The sequence below is a fragment of the Neophocaena asiaeorientalis genome, unplaced genomic scaffold (assembly GCF_003031525.2).
Source record: "Neophocaena asiaeorientalis asiaeorientalis breed wild unplaced genomic scaffold, Neophocaena_asiaeorientalis_V1.1 scaffold225, whole genome shotgun sequence".
Lineage (NCBI taxonomy): Eukaryota > Metazoa > Chordata > Mammalia > Artiodactyla > Phocoenidae > Neophocaena > Neophocaena asiaeorientalis.
In genome coordinates this window covers 3,993,680-4,014,824 of record NW_020172364.1, presented here as the reverse complement: position 1 = coordinate 4,014,824, position 21,145 = coordinate 3,993,680, and the positions used below count along the sequence as shown (strand labels likewise).

At 36.0% G+C, this 21,145-nt stretch overlaps 1 protein-coding gene across 5 annotated transcripts in view; it reads right to left on the bottom strand.

The window, feature by feature from the left end:
• VPS8 (VPS8 subunit of CORVET complex) overlaps positions 1 to 21,145 on the bottom strand; it is a 282,062-nt gene that overhangs the window by 73,185 nt on the left and 187,732 nt on the right. For all 5 annotated transcript variants that reach the window (XM_024768391.1, XM_024768418.1, XM_024768398.1 and 2 more), the window contains 3 exons: positions 8,006 to 8,086; positions 6,250 to 6,419; positions 3,150 to 3,315 (listed from right to left, as the gene is read on the bottom strand). In XM_024768391.1, coding sequence (XP_024624159.1) covers positions 3,150 to 3,315; positions 6,250 to 6,419; positions 8,006 to 8,086 — 417 coding nt within the window. The remainder of the gene's footprint in view (positions 1 to 3,149; positions 3,316 to 6,249; positions 6,420 to 8,005; positions 8,087 to 21,145) is intronic.

The window sequence follows — 21,145 nt, the reverse complement described above, 5'->3', positions numbered from 1 at the left end:
GAAGATTTAAATAAAGTGGGAGCTATACCATGTTAATGGATTGGACTCAATATCACTAAGATGTCAACTCTCCCCAGATGATCTAGATATTCAACACAATCCCAATAAAATCCAAGAATGATTTTTTTTTGTAGAAATTGACAGGCTGATTTTTAACTTTATATGGAAAAGCAAGTAGAATAGCCAAATGTTAGAAAGAAGAACAAACTTTGAGGACTCACTACCTGATATCCAGATTTACTATAAAGACACAGTATTGGAGCAAGGATAGATACATAGATCAATGGAACAGAATAGAAAGTCTAGAAGTAGACCCGCATATACATGGTCAATTGATTTTTGACTAAGGTACAAAGGCAATTCAATGGATAGCCATATGCAAAAGAAAGAACCTCAATCCTTATCTCACATGCTATTAAAAATTAACTCCAAATGGATCAGTGGTTGCCAGGGATTGGAGGGTGGAGGAAAAGGCTGACTACAAAGAGCTATGGGGGACTTTAGAGGGAGGTGATGATACTGCTCTATGTCTTGATTGTAAAGGTGGTTGCCAAAACTTGCAGAAAGTGAATTTTACTGTTTATAAATTATGTATTAAAATACATAATTGCATATAAAATTGTGTTTTTTAAAAAAAGGAAAAAAGTCTATTTTAGCCTCTGAGGACTATCTAGGAAGAAAGAAAAACATCTAATTGGTAATATCCAGGCAATAATACACATGTAATCACAAGTTATTTATCAACAGGATGTAACTGAAACAGAAAAAAACACTTAAGTGCCCCAAGATGTAAAGCCTCAAGTATCTGCATAAATAAGATTCCCCCATCTGCATTTGAATTCAGCTTGGAAAGATTCTAGAAATCACAGGACCTGTTTTTCCTTTCCTAAAGGCAAGCAAGGAAGCATTCTGGATGACTAATAAAATTTTCAATCCAGAAACATATTGAACATCTTTACCTGTATGTCCTGCAGACAGCTCTAACTCCAACAATGAATTCTTTGTCTTATTCCCAAATATGTTCTTTGTTCATTTTTTCCATCTCAGTAAATGGTACCACCATCCATTTGAGTTTAAACGAGAAATCTGGGTGTTATCTTTGACTCCTCCCTGTCTTGTCTCCCCCACCAACCAATTCATTTATCACCGAGTCCTGATAATTCTACCTCTAAAATATAGGATCTCTGCTGTAAAGCAGAAAAGAGTACAGAACTAGAACTTGAGCATAATTGAATCTAGAAGGTGAAAGACAGTGATATGAGATGAAGTTAGTGAGGTAGGCAGGGACCATATTCATTATTTTGATTTTTGTACTCATCTCAGACACATCTCAAATATGTACTCTTTTCTCCATCCCAACTTCCACCATCCTAGTACAAGTTACCATTCCTTTCCTCAAAATTATTTCAATATTCTTGGTCTCCGTACATCCATTCTTGTTTCCCTTTCAATTCATTTTTTGCACTGCAGTTCTTTTAAAAGTACTATTCTGAAAAAAAAATACTATTTTGATCATATCATATCATTCCTTCTTTAAAGCCCTTCAATGTCTTCCTGTTTCTTTACCACAAACATAAAAATAATTAATATGCTCCCTGTTTACCTACTAATTTCATTTAATACCATTCTTTCACCCTGTAGATCCAATCATACTCAATGCCTAGTTCCAGCAGAGATGCTTTGTTTGTTCTATATATTGTTCCCTGACTGGAATACTCCTCCTCCTGCCTACCCCTGTGCTTAAACTTTATCTTCTTTTTTTCCTTCAGAGACAGCTAACATGGCATTTTGAGGAAGTCTTCCATGACCTCTCATGTCTAGATTAGGTCTACTCATTATCTGCTCTTATGGCACAGCTCATCTGTAAGTACTTGTGGTATAATAAAAAATATTATTTGGTCTTTGTCCCTGGTTCCTATCTTGTAGTTCCTAAAACTCTTGGACTCTCCTGAGTGAAAACAGTGCCTTTTGAATGCTAATGAGATGACTGGTACCTGGGGACCCCTAGATAGTTTCAGGACGGCAGCTGGTCACCAGAAAGATCAAGCCATGACTAGAGGGTTAGAACTTTCAGTTCTCCCCTCCCTGTCCTTCCCCCAATCCCATGTATGGGGAGGAAAGAGGGGCTAGATATTGAGTCTAATCACTAACAGCCAGTGATTTAATCAATCATGGCTATGTAATGGAACTTCCAATAAAAAACCCTAAATGTTGAGGTTCAAGGAACTTCTGAATTGGTGAGCACACTGATATACTGGGAAGATGGTATGCCAAGAGAGGGCACTGAAGCTTCGGGCACCCTCTTCCCCCCATGCCTTGCCCTATGCACTTCCTTCATATGGCTATTCCTGAGTTGTATCCTTTATAATAAATGGGTAGATGTAAAGTTGTTCCTAAGTTCTATGAGTTGTTCTGGTGAATTATCAAACCTGGGGGAGTGGGTCATAGGGACCCCTAAGTCAGATAGAAGAGCATGTAATCTGGGCACTCCATTTGTAACTGGTGTCTGAAGTGAGGACAGTCTTACGGGAATGAACCTTTAAACCTGTGGAGTCTGACGCTAATTCCTGGTGGTTAGTGTCAGAATTTAATTGCATTATTGGACATCCAGTTGGTATCCAAAGAACTGACAGAACTGGTGTCAGAACTGATGATGGAAAAGACACCAACTATTCAGAGTCAGAAAGAACTTAAGAACACTTTCTGAAAATCTGTTTATAATTTCATTGGTCATAAACTCTAAAAGACAAATGTCCTGTCTATAATTGTATCCCCAGCACTTAGCACAGTGCCTGGAACACAGTTCCATTATCTATCGGATGAATATATAAACTAATGCCTATCACTGGAGTGTAGAAATTCTGTCAACTGTTACCTAGGAGAAGCAAGGTCAGGGTTTTTTTTCCCTGGGTCTGATTTTGACTTAACACTGAAAGCTGATAAAACAAAGAGAAAAAAGCAACAGGTCCAAATTTCACTATGTGATGTTAAGGTCAACTACAGGATAGGGTGGCATAGAGGAAGGACCAGGGAACAGCAAATTAAGTAAATGTGCTGAGGCCTATAGGACCTGAAAAAAAATGAGGCCAGGCCTAAAAGACATTGTTAAGAAAAGACCATCTGCATCTTGCCATGAAAAAAAGTCTTACCTGTGATGGGGTTATTCTTCCCTTTTTAACTTCAGATGAATTTTCACTCAACTTTCCTACTTTGTTAATTGAGCTGCATTTGTAGCACGTCCATCTTGTTTGCCCCTCAATTTCTATGGTGCACTCCTTGCTTTGCAGACAGAATGAGTGATACAAATGGCCACAGCTGCAAAATGAAGGCAACCAATTGACACTTTTCATTATCATAAAATCATAAACCTAAGTTGTGTTAGAGTGTATTTAAAAGTGATAAATATTTCCAGTAAGCTGAAATGCACTGATGGGGTATAGGTTAAGAAACAAGGAAGGGGATTTACTTGTTGCTGTCCTCTCTTTTTTAAAATCCAGACTCACGTATTTGTGCACTTAAGTTATGAGCATGAACAGCATCACAGTTCTCTGATTACAAACCACCAGGGGATGAGTTGAACTTCCGTTAATTTCTCAAACTATGAAACATTTTTAGACAGTTTGAAAAAAAAGTCAATTGGGGAAAATCATAATTATATAAGTAATTTGATAATAACATGAGTGGTCTGCCTCATCAAATTCAAGAGTCGTGATTTGATTAATAAGCATTTAAAAAATGTCAGTGTTACAGGAAATTCTAACATTATTCCTATGAAGAAATTCCCTACTGAATACACTAAATTACCAAATAAGCCTTCCAGAAATGAGGGTTGAGTGTAATTCTAAGTCATCTTCACTGATTCCTCCTCATTTCTCCAACCTGAAATCTTGGACCACCTCAGACATCAATCCTTTTCTCTTCGATAGTCTTTATAATCTTTATATATATATATATATATATATATATATATATATCCATCCATCCATCCATCCTTTCTCTTCTGTAGTCTTTCTCTTCTATACTCTTCTTTCTATAGCCATCCTTGCTCCTTTAGTGATTACTTCCAGTTCCACAGCTTTAAAATACCACCTCCATGTTGGTGACTGCCACATTTTTACCTTCAGCCCAGACTTCTCTCCTCAACCTCATCTACCTGTCTCAAGACCTCTACTATGGATGTTTAATAGGCATCTTAAATTTAACATGCCCCAAATTCTTGATTTCCACCCCACTCCACCCCCACCGCACACTCTCATCCAACCTTCCACATCTAAATAATGGCAACTACACTCTTCTAGTTTCTCAAGACAAAAACTATTCTTTCTTTCACACCTCATATACAAACTATAAACAGATCTTATCAGCTATACCTTCAGAATATATCCAGAATCCCACCACTGCTTACTTCATTACAATCATCTTGGGCCATCTCTCACTTGGATTACTGCAATAGTTTAACTGGTCATTCTATTTTCACCCTTGGCTTTCTACAGTCTATTCTCACCACGGCAGTCAAAGTGATCCTTAGGACAGAGGTCAGATCATGTCAACGCTATCCTCAAAAACATCCAATGGCTTTTCATCTCAGGGCAAAAGTTTAACTCTTTATAATGACCCAGTTCCTACATGATTTAGCCGCTGAAGTCATCTCTTATATTTTTCCTTCACTCTGCTCAGGCAACACTAGCCTGCTCCCTTCACTACCCATCAAGTATGCCTAGCACCTGCATCATGGTTTCTGCACTTGATGATCCTCTGTCTGGGGCACTCTCCCCCTGATATTGCATGGTCACTTCCTTTAGGTCTCTACTCAAATGTTACTTAACCTTCCTTAATAACTCTTTATAAATTAGTAGCTCCCAACGTTCTCTCTCCTCTATACCATGTTTTATTTTATTCATGGTAATTATTACCTTTTTATTAATTAATTTTTAAATTGTCTGTCCATAATCACCTTAACAGTGTTGCTTTCTCTGACCACTCTTCATAAAATATCTTCCCCCACAAAGGCTATATATCTCACTTAACATGTTTTATTTTTTTCTGTGTTAGTCACCATCCGGCATTTTACTTGTCTGTTTGCCTCTTTCACTAGAGTGTAAACTCCGTAAAAGCAGAACCTTTGTTTTGTTCATGTGGTACCCTACCCCCTTGAACAGTACCAGGCATATAGTAGGTGCTCAATAAATACTTGTTGAATGAATGGGCTGTTTGTGTGATGAAAACTACTTCCTCTTCCAACCACCAAATCTACCTATCTTCCTGTATCTGTAATAACAGAAGCCAACACTTATATAGTGCTTACTATATGTCAGCATGGTTACAAGTATCTTATGTAAATTATCTCATTTAATCTTCATGAAACCCTATCAAGTAGGTATCCCAATTTACAGATGAAGAAACTAAGATGTAAAGAGATGAAATAACTTGTCAAAGTCTCATAGCTAGTAGTGGCAGAGTCAGGATTTGAACTCAAGATTTAAAGTCTGGCTCCAGAGTCCATCTTATATTGCCTCTATCCATATATTCTGGATGAGCTGTCTCCTCCTGAGATCAAACTTTCCATTTTTGCACTAAACTTCCTTTCTCTTTGTACTGTGGCTTTAAATATCATTTACATGCTGATGATTTCTAAATTTATATTTCCAGGACATGTCTCTGACTAGAATAACTGTCTACCTGACATTCCTACTTGAATGTTTAAAGGGCATCTCAAACCTAACATCTCCAAGACAAGACTCTTGATTTCCCCAGCTCCTCACGCCTGTTCCTTCTCATCTTAGAGGATGGTACCACATTCATCCAGTAGCTCAGGCCAAAGATGTTTTTCCCTCTCAGTTCACATCTAATACATCACCAAGTTAACACTTCCCTTAAAATATATTCTGAACCTTCACTCCTACCTCTCTCATTCTGCTCAAATGTCACCTCCTTAGACATGTTTTTCCTCATTATAGTGTCTTAAAATAGTACTCTCACCCTGAATGCTGCTTCTTTCCATCCCCTTACCCTGTGTTTTATTTCTCTCCATAGCTCTTATTACTCTGTATTTATTTACCGCCTGACCACCCTAACACCCTTTCCTCCTGACTCCCATGCAGAATGTAAGGTCTATAAGGGCAGGAACTTTGCCTTGTTTTGTTCACTGGCAGAACGATTGACTGGGGCTGTGTGTCCACATGTATTTCTGCCTGGCAATACCATACACGCACATACACCATATGTGTCACATTTCCTTCCCTTTCTTACCTAAAGACAATAATTTCATCAGCCATTTCTTGGCGTCTCTTGTACTGCTGCAAACAAATAGAGCAGTAATCCTGCTTGGGATTCAGTCCTCTGGTGACTGAAGCTCTCAGGTTACACAATGACCAATGGAGATCTTGGTTTAGAAGGCTAGTCGTCGTTTCCAGCAGGGTCTATGAAAGACCAAAATAAAAAATAAGCCAACAAAAAATTGTTCATAAAGTGAAAGAGACAGAGGAGATGAGTGGAAAATAGCACTTGTTTCATTTTCAACCACAACTGAATTGGAATATACTATAAAGGCATAAAACTGATCAAATAAACATCAGAACACCCCAAACTTAAGTGGTTAACTTTAATGTGCAGGGTATTGATAAGTGCATACATCAAGATTCTCAAAATAATTATTAAAAGGCTCTCACCAGTTACTGCTGAGAAATGTGTGCTCTGCCATTCTGTGGATTAATTCAGTGCTGATGGCTTTCAGATGACTAGATAAACCCAAATCTACTTATTTATTACATTTATATAATGAGTTCTCTCTGAATGGCTCCAAGTTGTGTTGTAACAAATAATAAAAAAGAAATCCCTGATTTTTAAATAGAAACTGCCTCCATGGCGATATTTCACAGTAACCTCTCACTGGAAAAGCTAATGGCCATTACTCGGTTTTCATCTCCCTTGGGCAGAGAGATCACTGTTTCCTGATCAGTACTTACAAGCCATTTGAATCTACTCAAGACTGTGATATCTGTCATTAAGTCACATAAAGTTATTTCACAGCTATCACATCAAGTCATTTTAAGGCTCTCTGTGTTTATAAACTATTGTTTACTTACTTCAGTGTGCAGCTGGGTTCTTTTCTGTCAGTCCCAAAGGGGAAGATATACTGCCCATCCTCCTTGCTACACAGCCTGGTCCTTTAACTTTATCTATAACGCAGAACTTTCAGTTCTAATGGTCTGTTTTAATTCTTCCCAATCAACCCCATCTTTTCCTCCTCTTCCAAAGTTCACAAAAAATTTCTGTCTTGCACTCAGCTTTCCTTCTGCCGCCATGGAGTCTGTGCCTGAAGGGGGATCAGCTTCCTTGGGCTATGCTTATTTAGCAAAACTGCAGTTCTTATAACATCCTAAGAAAAGCTCTATCACCCAAATTTTTCTTTTTCTTCTACTAAAAAAGCAGACAGTGTATCTAACATGCCTAAGTGGCACTTTTCCTAGGTGGCTTCATGAGTCACTTTGAAGTACATGAAGAAAAAAATCTGTATACCAAGCTGGCTCTTTCTGAGAATTAAAGCTATAGGCAGTTTTGGGTTAAGGGAAGACTAATGACCATTTTTGGTTAGTAGCAATTATCTGTTTCAGAATGTTTAAAAGAACACTAATTTATTTTGCAATTTTTCTATACTCATGCTTCCTTTTCAATGAGTTATATCTTTGCATTCCATTACTTTCCAAGAAAATATCTTACATTTTTCATTTGGAAAAAAAACTATATGTCCCACTGCAAATGAATCAAAAGAATAAAATGAATCCAAACTCGATGCATTTCCACATTCCAGAATATATGTGTATGTGTATATAAAATATATATTAATTAAGGTCAAGAGAAATTTAAAAATTAAAAAGCCATACACTTCAATCTATCAAACTTCCACTAAACAGATGGTAATTTTTAAAGAAAAAGTATAGGTGCAAAGAAAAATGAATAGCTTCTTTCTACCTTAGAATGGGCTTAGAAATAGAAAGTAGCTTACCTGTTCATAGCTAAAGGTATCCAACATTCCCAGAATAAGTCCCTGGATTTCTCCAAGTTTTCCTTTTCCATAAACTGGGTCCTAATTAGAAAAAAGTTGCAAAAAATTACAATTCTATTCTTGCTATTTTAAAATTACTTTAAAATATAAGTTATCTGAAAAAGCCAAATACTCTTAAATATTTTGTCTACAGTCACAAAATATTTATTCTTCCATGAACCTTCTGCTGGAAATGCACATTGGTCTCCTCAGGCCATCAAAAATATTTCGGAAAAATAAATAAAATTTAAATGATCCAAGCCCTTTGCTTAACAACTGTCTTTGCAAGTCTAATTAAATTTCACTCTGGTTTTGTTTCTGCAGCAAGCTTCCTTTCCTTCGTACTAAACATCACTTATCCCCTTTTGAGCTCTTATTTATCTGCTACATTAAAACCAAAGTACTCATGAATACTCAGAATCTGTCCAACTCCTCCTGTGACCCACATTTGGCCACCTCCTGGTCCAAGCCAACTAAGTTACATCAGTTTAGGAGATGAGTTTCTGAATCCAAGCAACTTTCAGTTTTCCAAAGCTTTTCTCAATAAAGTCGCTACTGATAAACAACAGATACCTAGACACCCAATCTTCCCTCCATTGCTTTTCAGATGCCAGCTTGTTTATTGTACACAATCTGAAAAACACTGATGTGTACAAAAATAAAACCGAACTGAAATCCAACCACCTGGAGATAAACACTTTTGATTTTTTGAGATATATTCTTCCAGTATTATTTCTGGGGAAGTAGAGAGAGGGATGTTATTTCTTAGTGTACAAAATTTGAGTATTTCACATAATACTTTCGTAACTTTTTTTTCTTAAATAGTATGTTGTGAGCAGTTTCCCATATTATCAAATACTTTGTAATAGTAAGAGTATGAATCATGTGAAAATGCCATGTGTTATTCAACCATTCTCTGTTTTCGGGGATTTAAGTTTCCCTCCCCATAACCCACATTCAAGTCCCACTCACTATTATGCTAGTGGCTGTAAATTTTGGTCTGAATCTCTAAGTCTTTCTTAAGAGGAGATTTCAAGAGAGGGGATGAATTACAGACTCAAAGTATTTTTATGGGTATTGATATATATTCTTCACCCTTGAATAACATGGGTTATAAGTGAGCAGGTCCACTTATATGCAGATTTTTTCCAATAAATATATAGGAAAAGCTTTTTCAGATTTGCAATATGAAAAAACTCACAGATGAACCATGTAGCCAAGAAATATCGAAAAAATTAGGGTTGTCATGAATGCATAAAATATATGTAGACACTAATCTATTCTTACATAGGCACAAGGTGAGTGATATTTAATATAAAATTAATAATCTGTTAGTTTTCTTACTGTTTTATAACTTTGCTTTTAAAGAATTACATTACTGTATAGTATGCCCCTCTCCCTCTCCCTCTCTCTCTCCTGTAATTGGAGAAACTGTATATCAGCCTATCATCACAGGTAGGATGTTTTTTTAAAAAAATTAACAATGTTCCAATACTGTATTATGAATATGACTACAATATCATAACAATTTTTAATGCCATAAAAATTTTATAACAATTCATTCATTACTGTATCAGCTAGGCTACCGTGAAGTAACCGTATTGATTACACTAGGCTACCATAAGACAATAATATTGCTGCTTCTTTCTTTTAATGCATGAATTGTCATACCTGTAAATATGAATTTTTTTCACATTATCTTTTCATTTTTAATGTCTAGTGTTAGTAATACATATAGTATCAACTGAGTTTTGTATCATATGAGATAATATTGATGTAGGTACTGACAGACAATTCATCTTGTAAACAGATGATGTAAACTTAGGCTATTGATAAATACAGTACAGTACTGTAAATGTATTTTCTCTTCTTTATGATTTTTTAAATAACTTTTTCTTTTCTCTAGCTTACTTTATTATAAGAATACAGTAACAATACATATAATGTACAAAATATGTGTTAATCGACTGTTTATGTTACTAGAAAAGCTTCCAGTCAACAGTAGGCTACTAGTAGTTAAGCTCTGGGGGAGTCAAAAGTTATACATGGATTTTCGACTGAGCAGGGGGGTCAGCGTTCCTAACTCCCACGTTGTTCAAGGTCAACTGTAGTGCGTAACTGCTCTACCAAAAAGTTGTATTATGCATTTCTATCTCCATCAGCACATTTGTGTGCCCATTTTACTGCACCTTTGGCTAGGCTGGGAATTATAAAAATTTGCTAATAAATGTGTATGTCAAGTCTATTACTTTACTGTAACGTGAGGTTATATATGACATAAATGTCTCTTCCATGCTAAATAGGGGAATCCAACTATACAGTAATGATAAAAGTAGCTGCTATTTATTAACTGCATAGCACACGCCAAGTACAATGTTAAGCATTTTATATATACCACATCACTGAATTCCTTCCAGAACATTTATAAATGAAGAAATTCAGGCTCAGAAAGGTTAGGTAAAATTCTCTAAGAACGCAACACTATTAAGCAGATAAGCTGGGATTTCAATCTAGGCACTTCAGAAACTATGTTTTTAAATAACACTACACTGGTCTCCCAAAGATGCACACATAAACTAATAAACTAAATAATACATTAATGTTTACTAGATGAGTAACAAATATGAATAACTAAATGATAAACTAATGTATGCTGGAAAATAGAGGTAACATTTCTGGTTACTTATTAGGGAGTAGGGATTATTAAAATCTTGGTACAGTAACTGTGAGTTCAGATGTTAAGAAAAAAAAAAGACTGTGGAGCAAGAAAAACTTAGGAGACAGGTTCAGAAATGTGAGAAGAAATTTGCGTTCCTGCACTTGTTACAACATAGTCTTAGGACTTGCTGTTTTTCTCTCTTCTATGCTCTGATGTTATTTCTTAAAGACTGGATAGATGTGGTTTCTAAATAAGATCAGTTTTCAGTACTTTTAGCTGGTCAAGAGCAGCACCAGATTATCTGCCATAGGTTCCTGGTCCCTGATGCTGAGGTTATGCTGAAGAAACCAAAGGTAGAGAATAACTACACATTTGTTTACTAATTAACAAGTTTACTTTGGGTTTGAACAGATCACTTAAATTTACTGGGGAAATCTGTTTCACTGAGCTAAAGATACCTGTGAAACATGCGCAGAACATTTGCAAAAGACAAGACTACAGATATCTCAGACTAACTCTTTACCAGAACAACTCAAGCCATATACTCACAAGATAATCTTTTAATTTTCTTTGCATAAAAACAGAACCATGTTAATGCTTCTGAACTTACACTCAATTATGTTTTTGGTCAAGCTCTTAGTAAATACATTTACTTCTCAAAGTATCAATGGAGAGTGTAATACTTTATTATAAACACGTTGTAATAGCTATTCTAACACGTCCACACATACACAATACACATGAACATAGCTCTAGCACAGAAAACTTCTGTCCCTTGTTTATAACAGGGTGGTTTGGGGAATAAAGAGGTCTTGAAAATGTTAAATTCTGGGAAAAGGAAGAAATCTTTATAGGTCATGTCTATATTTATATCAGTACATTTCACTGTAATATGCATACTTTAAAAGCAAAATCATGAAAATAACCTCATGCTGGGACAACATATAAATTATACAACGCAAAAGGGAGCTCAAGGCTTCTGGCACAGCATGTACACAATACACTAGCTTTTCAAATTATTTTCCAAATATGTCAGCTGGATTCATCAGCAATAAATAACTGCTGAGGTTTCTCTTTAACTTGTTCGTAAACTACAAAAGAAGAGCACATTTAGATACTTCAAATAAACTTGTTTTTTAAAAAGCACACTAAAAAACATGTGATGAGCACTTTTTTCCCTATTGTTTTCTTTCTTTTAAATTGAAGTATAGTTGATTTAAAATACTGTGTTAGTTTCAGGTGCATGGCATAGTGATTCAGTTATTTTTTTTCTGATTATATTCCATTATAGGTTATTACAAGATACTGAATATAATTTCCCATGCTATACAGTAAATCCATGTTGTTTATTCATTTTATATATAGTAGTTTATATCTGTTAATCCCATACTCCTAATTTGTCCCTCTCCCCTCCTCTCTCCCCTTTGGTAACCATAAGATTGTTTTCTATGTCTGTGAGTCTGTTTCTGATTTGTATGTAGATTCATTTGTATTATTTTTTTAGAATCTCACATATGAGTGATATCATACAGTATTTGTCTTTCTCTTTCTGACTCACTTCACTAAGTGTAATATTCTCTAGGTCCATCCATGTTGTTGCAAATGGCAATATCCCTATTGTTTTCTGATACTTATTGTATCATGTATGTGGTTTGCTATAAAATTAAAATTTTTACTAATCAAGCATTACTTTAAAATATGAATAATGCCCACAGCAGGTTAGCATATAAATCATTTGTGTGTATTAATTCCTTCCATATAACAGTCATGAGCAGCTTCTCAGAAGCCAAACGTTACTTTCCCCATAGAGCAAAGATCCATAAGAGCCAGCAGTGCAGAATGTATATAACATAAATATGGTCCCTTAAAAATATTAACTTATCACCTAATGTTCCTGAAAGAAACATGTATAATTCAGGTCCCAAGTATCAGTTTGAATAAATATTTAGAGGTCAGGAAGATCTTTGAGAACCTCTTATCAGGTGAATGTCTCTTCTGGAAAAACTGTAAATATCTGAGCAATTATGCACCTAAATAAATGTGCATCTAAATATCTTCTCCCCAAGGGACCTGATAAAGTGAGGTAGATATGAAAAACACTATGGTTGGTGTTAGGTACAGAAGGCCGAAAGTTTGGAGTTAGAAGACCCAGGTTAATGCTCCCACTTAATAACTGGGCAAATGATTTAATTTTTTGAATGCCACTTTCCTCTTGAGAACCACAAGGATACCACTACTTCCCCAGCATAATGTACACAGAGATAAAGGAGATAAAGAACACAAAAGTGCTTTATAAACTGCAGAGGACTACTCAGAGATGTTAGATGGTTGAGCCAACTAATATTTACTGAGTATATACTATGTTCCAAGCACCGTGCTAGGTGGTGGAGATAAAGCAGCAAACAAGACGGAACTCATGTCTAGAGGGGCAAGCCTATGTGAAGGTGAGAGTCAAAAAAAAGAAAGTCTGTACTTATTCTTGTTGATGGTTTCTTTTGCTGTGGAAAAGCTTTTAAGTTTAATTAGGTCCCATTTTTTAATTTTTGCTTTTATTTCTTTGCCTTAGGAGACAGATCCAAAATAACGTTGTTCAGATTTATGTCAAAAAGTGTTTTGTTCTACCTATGTTCTCTGCTATAAAGTTTTATGGTTTCAGGTCTTACATTTATGTCTTTAATCCATTTTGAGTTTATTTTTGTATATGGTATGAGGAAATGTTTTAATCTCATTCTTTTACATGTAGCTGGCCATTTTTCATAGCACCACTTACTGAGTAGACTGTCTTTCCTCCAGTGTATATTCTTGTCTCCTTTGTCGTGGATTAATTGACTGTAGTTGCGTGGGTTTATTTCTGGATTCTCTATTCTGTTCCACTTATCCATACATCTGTTTTTGTGCCAGTATCACACTGTGTTGATTACTGCAGCTTTGCAGTATAGTCTGAAGTCTGGGAGTGCGACACCTCCAGCTTTGCACTTTTTTCTCAAGATTGCTTTGGCAATTTGGGGTCTTTTGTGGTTCCAAATAAATTTTAGAATTATTTGTTCTAGTTCTGTGAAAAACGTTGTGGGTGGGACTTCATGCAGTGGTTAAGAATCCGCCTACCAACGCAGGGGACACGGGTTCAACCCCTGGTCCAGGAAGATCCCACATGCCGTGAAGCAACTAAGCCCATGTGCCACAACCACTGAGCCTGCGCTCTAGAGCCTGTGAGCCACAACTACTGAGCCCGTGCGTCACGACTACTGAAGCCCACGTGCCTAGAGCCTGTGCTCTGCAACAAGAGAAGCCACCACAATGAGAAGCCTGCACACAACGAAGAGTAGCCCCCACTCGCCGCAACTAGAGAAAGCCCGGGCATGGCAATGAAGACCCAGCACAGCCAATAAATAAATTAAATTTTTTTAGAAATGTTGTAGGTATTTTGCCAGGGACTGCATTAAATCTGTAGGTTGCTTTGGGTAGTGTGGACATTTAAACAATATTAATTCTTATAATCCAAGAACACAGGATATCCTTGCAATTCTTTGTATCCTCTTCAATTTCCTTCATCAATGCTTTATATTTTTCAGAGTATAGGTCTTTCACCTTGGTTAAGTTTATTCTTAGATATTTTATTCTTCTTGATGCAATTTTATTTATTTATTTTTAAATTTTTATTGGAGTATAGTTGCTTTACAATGTTGTTAGTTTCTACTGTACAGCAAAGTGAATCAGCTATGCATATACATATATCCCTTCTTTTTTGGATTTCCTTCCCAGTTAGGTCACCACAGAGCACTGAGTGAAATTCCCTGTGCTATACGGTAGGTTCTCATTAGTTATCTATTTTATACATAGTATCAATAGTGTATATATGTCAATCCAATCTCCCAATTCATCCCACCTCCTCCTTTCCCCCTTGGTATCCATACGTTTGTTCTCTACATCTGTGTCTCTATTTCTGCTTTGTGAATAAGAGCGACTACACCAATTTTTTCAGATTCCACATACATGCATTAATATACGATATCTGTTTTTCTCTTTCTGACTTCCTTCACTCTGTATGACAGTCTCTAGGTCCATCCACGTCTCTACAAATGACCCAATTTCGTTCCTTTTTATGGCTGAGTAATATTCCATTGTATATATGAGTCACATCTTCTTTATCCATTCATCTGTCGTTGGACATTTAGGTTGCTTCCATGTCCTGACTACTGTAAATAGTGCTGCAGTGAACATTGGTGTGCGTGTGCCTTTTTGAATTATGCACAGAAAACTCATAAGTAATGAAATTGAAACTGTGATTAAAAATCTTTCAACAAACAAAAGTCCAGGACCAGATGGCTTCACAGCAGAATTCTACCAGAATTCTTCTCTATATTTAGAGAAGAACTAACACCTATCCTTCTCAAACTTTTCCCAAAAATTGCAGAGGGAGGAACACTCCCAAACTCATTTTACAAGGCCCCCATCACCCTGATACCAAAACCAGACAAAAAATCACAAAAATAGAAAATTATAGACCAATATCACTGATGAACACAGATGCAAAAATCCTCAACATAATACTAGCAAACGAAATCCAACAACACATTAAAAGGATCATACACCATGATCAAGTGGGATTTGTCCCAGGGACGCAAGGATTCTTCAATGTACACAAATCAATGTGATACACCATATTAACAAATTGAAGAATAAAAACCATATGATCATCTCAAGAGATGCAGAGAAAGCTTTCAATAAAATTCAACACCCATTTATGACAAAAACTCTCCAGAAAGTGGGCACAGAGGGAACTTACCTCAACATAATAAAGGCCATATATGACAAACGCACAGCAAACATTATTCTCAATGGTGAAAAACTGAAAGCATTTCCTCTGAAATCAGGAACAAGACAAGACAAGGGTGCTCACTCTTGTCACTGTTATTCAATATAATTTTGGAAGTCCTAGCCACGGCAATCAGAGAAGAAAAAGAAATAAAAGGAATCCAAAATGGCAAAGAATAAATAAAACTGTCACTGTTTGCAGATGACATGATACTATATATAGAAAATCATAAAGATGCCACCAGAACACTACTAGAGCTAATCAATGAATTTAGCTCAGTCACAGGATACAAAATTAACACACAGAAATCTCTTGCATTCCTATACACTAACAATGAAAGATCAGAAAGAGAAATTAAGGATGCAATTTTAAATGGGATTTTTTTTTTGGCTTTCTTTTTCTGATAGGTCACTATCAGTGTATAGAAAAGTGAAAGATTTCTGTATATTACTCTTGTATCCTGAAACTACTGAATTCATTACTAGTTCTAATGTTTTTCGGGTAGAGACTTTAGGGCTTTATATATATATATAGTACCACGTTATCTGCAAATTGTGACAGTTTTACTTCTTTCCTTCCAATTTGGATGCCTAAAAAGACATTTCTTTTTCTTGTCTGACTGCTGTGGCTAGGACTTCCAATACTATATTAAATACAAGTGGCAAGAGTGGGCATCCTTGTCTTGTCCCCAGTTTTAGAGGAAAGGCTTTCAGCTTTTCACCAGTGAGTATGATGTTAGCTGTTAGTTTGTCATAAATGGCTTTTATTATGTTGAGATATGTTCCCTCTACACCTTTTCTTTTTATTTTTGGCTGCACTGGGTCTTTGTTGCTGTGCGCGGGCTTTCTCTAGTTGTGGTGAGTGGGGGCTAATCTTTGTTTTGGTGCGCTAGCTTCTCATTGCAGTGGCTTCTCTTGTTGTGGAGGACGGGCTCTAGATGTATGGGCTTCAATACTTGCAGCATGTGGGCTCAGCAGTTGTGGCACGTGCGCCCTAGAGCATGCAGGCTTCAGTAGTTGTGGCATGTGGGCACAGTAGTTGTGGCTCATGGGCTCTAGAGCACAGGATCAGTAGTTATGGCACATGAGCTTAGATGCTCCGCAGCATGTGGGATCTTCCCAGACCAGGGATCGAACTCACATCCCCTGCATTGGCAGGTGGATTTTTAACCACTGCGTCACCAGGAAAGTCTCTCTACACCAATTCTTATGAGCGTTTTTATCATGAATGGATGTTCAATGTTGTCAAATGCTTTTTTTGCATATGTTGAGATGATCATGTGATGTTTATACTTCCTTTTGTTAATGTGGTATATAACATTGATTGATCCGCAAATACTGAACCATCCTTGCATCTCTAGAATAAATCCCACTTGATCATGGTGTATGACCCTTTTTATACATTGTTGGTTTGCTAATATTTTGTTGAGGATTTTTATGTCTATATTCATCAAAGATATTGGCCTGTAACTTTCTTTTTTGGTAGTGTCTTTGTCTGGTTTTGGTATGAGGGTAATGGTATCCTCATAGAAGGGATTTGAGAGTGTTCCCTCCTCTTCAATTTTTTGGAATAGTTTGAGAAGGATAGGTATTAGCTCTTCTTTATGTGTTTGGTAGAATTCCCCTGTGATGCTGTCCTGTCCTGGACTTTTGTTTGTTGGGAGTAATTTTTTTTTTTTACTACAAATTCAATTTCACTACTTGTGATCAGTCTGTTCAGATTGTTTCTTCCTGATTGAGTCTCAGCAGGTTGCATGTTTCTAGAAATCTGCCCATTTCTTCTAGGTTGTCCAATTTGTTGGCATACAACTCTTTGTAGTATTATGAGTTTGTGTATCTCTGTGGTATCAGTTGTGATTTCTTCTTTTTCATTTCTTATTTTATTTGGATCCTCTCTCTTCTTGTAAGACTGGCTAATGGTTTATCAATTTCGTTTATCTTTTCAAAAACCAGCTCTTGGTTTCACTGATCTTTTTTATTATTTTTTTGATCTCAATTTGATTTCCTCTCCGATCTTTATTATTTCTTTCTTCCTGCTGACTTTGGGCTTTGTTTGTTCTTCTTTATTTAATTCCTTTAGGTGGTAGGTTAGGTTTATTTGGAATTTTTCTTGTTTCTTGAGGAAGGCCTGTATTGCTATAAATTTCCCTCTTAGGATTACTTTTCCTGCATCCCACAGATTTTGGAAAGTTGTGTTCCATTTGCATTTGTCTTGAGGTGTCTTCTGATTTCCTCTTTGATTTCTGTTAATTTTTAATTTTGAGCAATTATAATGTGCCTTGTAGTTTTCTTCATGTTTTTGAGTTTGGGGTTACTGATCTGTGCTAACAGTTGTTAATAAATTTGGAAATTTTCACCTAATATTTCTTCAAATATTTTTTTCTGTTCCAACTCTCTATTTTCAGGACTCCAAGTACATGTATTTTGGGTCACTTGAAATTGTCCCACAGCTCACTGATACTCTGTTGTTTTTTTTTCCTGCTTCATTTTTCTCTAAGTGTTTCATTTTGGATAGTCTGTATTGCTATGTCTTCAAATTCACTAATCTTTTGCTTTGGTGTCCCTGCCTGCTAATTCCAATATCCAATGTCATATCTGGGTTTTATTTTCCAACTTCTTTGCATACCTTTTCAGTTTTAATTCAATGTCATACATATACTGTAAAGTTTTACACTGTTGGAACCTAGATATTTTTGTATTCCTCAAAATATTTTTAAGCTTTGTTCTGGGATGTAGTTAAATTACATGGAAACGGTCTGATCCTTTAGGTCTTGCTTTTAAGATTTGAAAGGCATGACAGGAGCTATGTTTAGTCTAGGGCTAACTGTTTCCCACTGTTGAGTACTTCTGAGTACTCTATCCAATGTTCTGTGAATTATGAGTTCTTCTGACCTTACTGGTGAATAAGACTCTATTGTTGGCCCTGTGTGAATATGGGTATTATTCCCTCTAATCCTTTCAGGTGATTCTTTCCCTGACCTAGATAGTTTCCTCAGATCATGTACTTATACTTGAGGGAGGCCTTCTGATTGCTCCAGAGTTCTCTCTCTTCATATTTGCCCTAAAAACTCTGGCCACCTTGCTGTCTCTTGACTCTCAACTCCATCTCCTCAAATCAATGAGTATGCTGGAAACTTCTTGGGATTCCCCTTCCTGCTATTGCCTGGAAACTCTCTCAGGACATTAAGCTGGGGCAAACATAGGGCTTACGTTGTTTATTTCCTGTCTCTAAGGAATTACTGTCCTGTACTGCCTGATATCCATTTCTTTGAAAACCACTATTTCATATATTTTGTCCACTTTTTAGTTGTTGTAAGCAAGAGGATAAACGCAGTCTCTGATACTCCTCTTAGCCAGAAATGGAATTCCTCCATCCTTGACTTATATTCACTCTAGAAATATTTACTGAGTACCTATTATATTTTTTGACAATTCTACCAAAAATTTAATATAAAAATACCAATTTTACACAAATCCTTTGAGAATATAAAGGAAGCTGAAATGTTTCCATATTCATTTTATGAAGCCAGCATTGTCCTAAAATCAAATCCAGCAGAGACATAACAAAGAAAGAAAACCACAAAGATCCCTTATGAACATAATCATGAAAGTTTCTAACAAAATATTAGCAAACTGACTTCAACATTATATAAAAAGAGCAAAATGGAGTTTATCCCAGAAATGCAAGGATGGTTTGTTACCAAGAATCAATCAAAATAATGTACTATATTAGCAAAATAACCAAAGAGAATGTGAACATTTTAATATATGCAGAAAAATCATTCAACAAAATTCAACATCCATTCGTAACAAAATCTCTCAGCAAACTACGAAGAACAGCAAATTTTCTCAACATGCATCTGATATGCAATTGATGAAAGAATTAACAATTCTCTCAAGATTAGGAACAAGGCAAGGCTTGTCCATCTTCACCATCACTATTCAACACTATAGTAGAGGTCCTGACCAGCACAATAAGGTGAGAAAAAGATATTAAAATATAGATGGAAGGATAATATATAGATCGATAGACAGATATAGATAGAAAATAAAGAAATAGATTGGAATTAAATAAAAATGGCCTTTATTCATAGACATTATAATTATAAATGTAGAACATCTTATGTATAAATACCCTATTACAACTGATATCTTAAATTAAGAAATAAATGGAATACCATAGTCATGTACCAGATGACTCAAGATTTTTAAACCTTTAGTTCTTCCTAAATTCAATACATAACCATCAAAATAGCACCAGGTTGTTTTGTAGAGATTGAAAGACAATTTTAATATTTATATGGAAATGCAAAAGGCCCAGAATAGCCAAAACAATTTTTTTTTAACTCTGTTTTTAACTTTTTTTTTTTAAACATCTTTATTGGAGTATAATTCCTTTACAATGGTGTGTTAGTTTCTGCTTTATAACAAAGTCTGAGTATCTATTATATGCCAGGTGCCTCTGGGTTAAGTGATGGTGATAGAGTACTAGCCAAAGTACAGTTTCATCTCTCAGGGTCCTTATGTTCTAATGGGAAATAAAAATAGGTAAACAACCTGATTCTTGAAGGTTTCCTAGAACTCCATTTTATGCTAAAGTTCACCTAGTTTCAATAATTTAACTACCACTTCTATGTTGATGACTTCCAAATCTTCTGATCCACTTCTTACCTCTTCCTATAAAGTCCAGTCGTGTGTTCCCCCACTGCTCACTGTTAGCCACATGAAACTGAAATCAGGGGTTTACCTAGGTTCTTCTTGTGTTCCCCTACATCCAGTCAGTCAAAAAGTTAAGTAGATTCTATCAGCTAAGTAATTTCCAAGTCCATCTTCTCCTATCCAGTCTATGTAACTCATTTAACAAACTTTAGGTATCTATTACATTCTGGGTATTTCTATGCCTTCAGTTTTGATCCCTTCCAATTTATTCTATATAACACAGGCTGAGCCATCTTTCTATAAAGAAACCTCATTCCATCATTCCTCTGGTTAAAATCCTTTAATGAGAATTTAATGAATTTAAAATAAAATCCAAAGTCCTTACCATAGCTTACAAAGCAATTAAGGACAGAGTCTCTGACTCTCAAATTTCAGCTCTGTGACTCACCTTTATTCTTGTCCTATGTTCCAAGAATACTTAAACACTTGCAACTCCCCAGATGTGCCGTGTTTTACCTCAAATTCTTTGTACATATAGTTCACTCTGCTTAGAGTAGTCCTATCTGTTTTTTACCCCTGTTCCTTCAGGCTCTGTAAGATTCAGTTCAGACATCCCCTCCTCCAGGAAATCTTTCCACAGTCTGTTTCATATATATACTTTTATTGGTACTCCTCTGGAGATATATATATAAATTCAGAAACCTAGCTCGTTCTAACTTATTCAAAAAAGATAATAATTGTAAAGGTACTGGGGCATTTAAGGATCCAAGTAAAGGAATCAGGTAAGCCTTAAGAACTACAATGAGGGACTCAGATGCCATCAGTATTTTCTCTCCATGTTGTCTCCTCTCTTAGTGTCTTGAATCCTCTTCTTGTTATCTTCTCTCTTCTCCATGCATCTTGTCTATTCTCCTCTTTGTGTGTCTGCTTCATTGTTCTTTTCTCTGCAGATTAACTTTTTACTATTT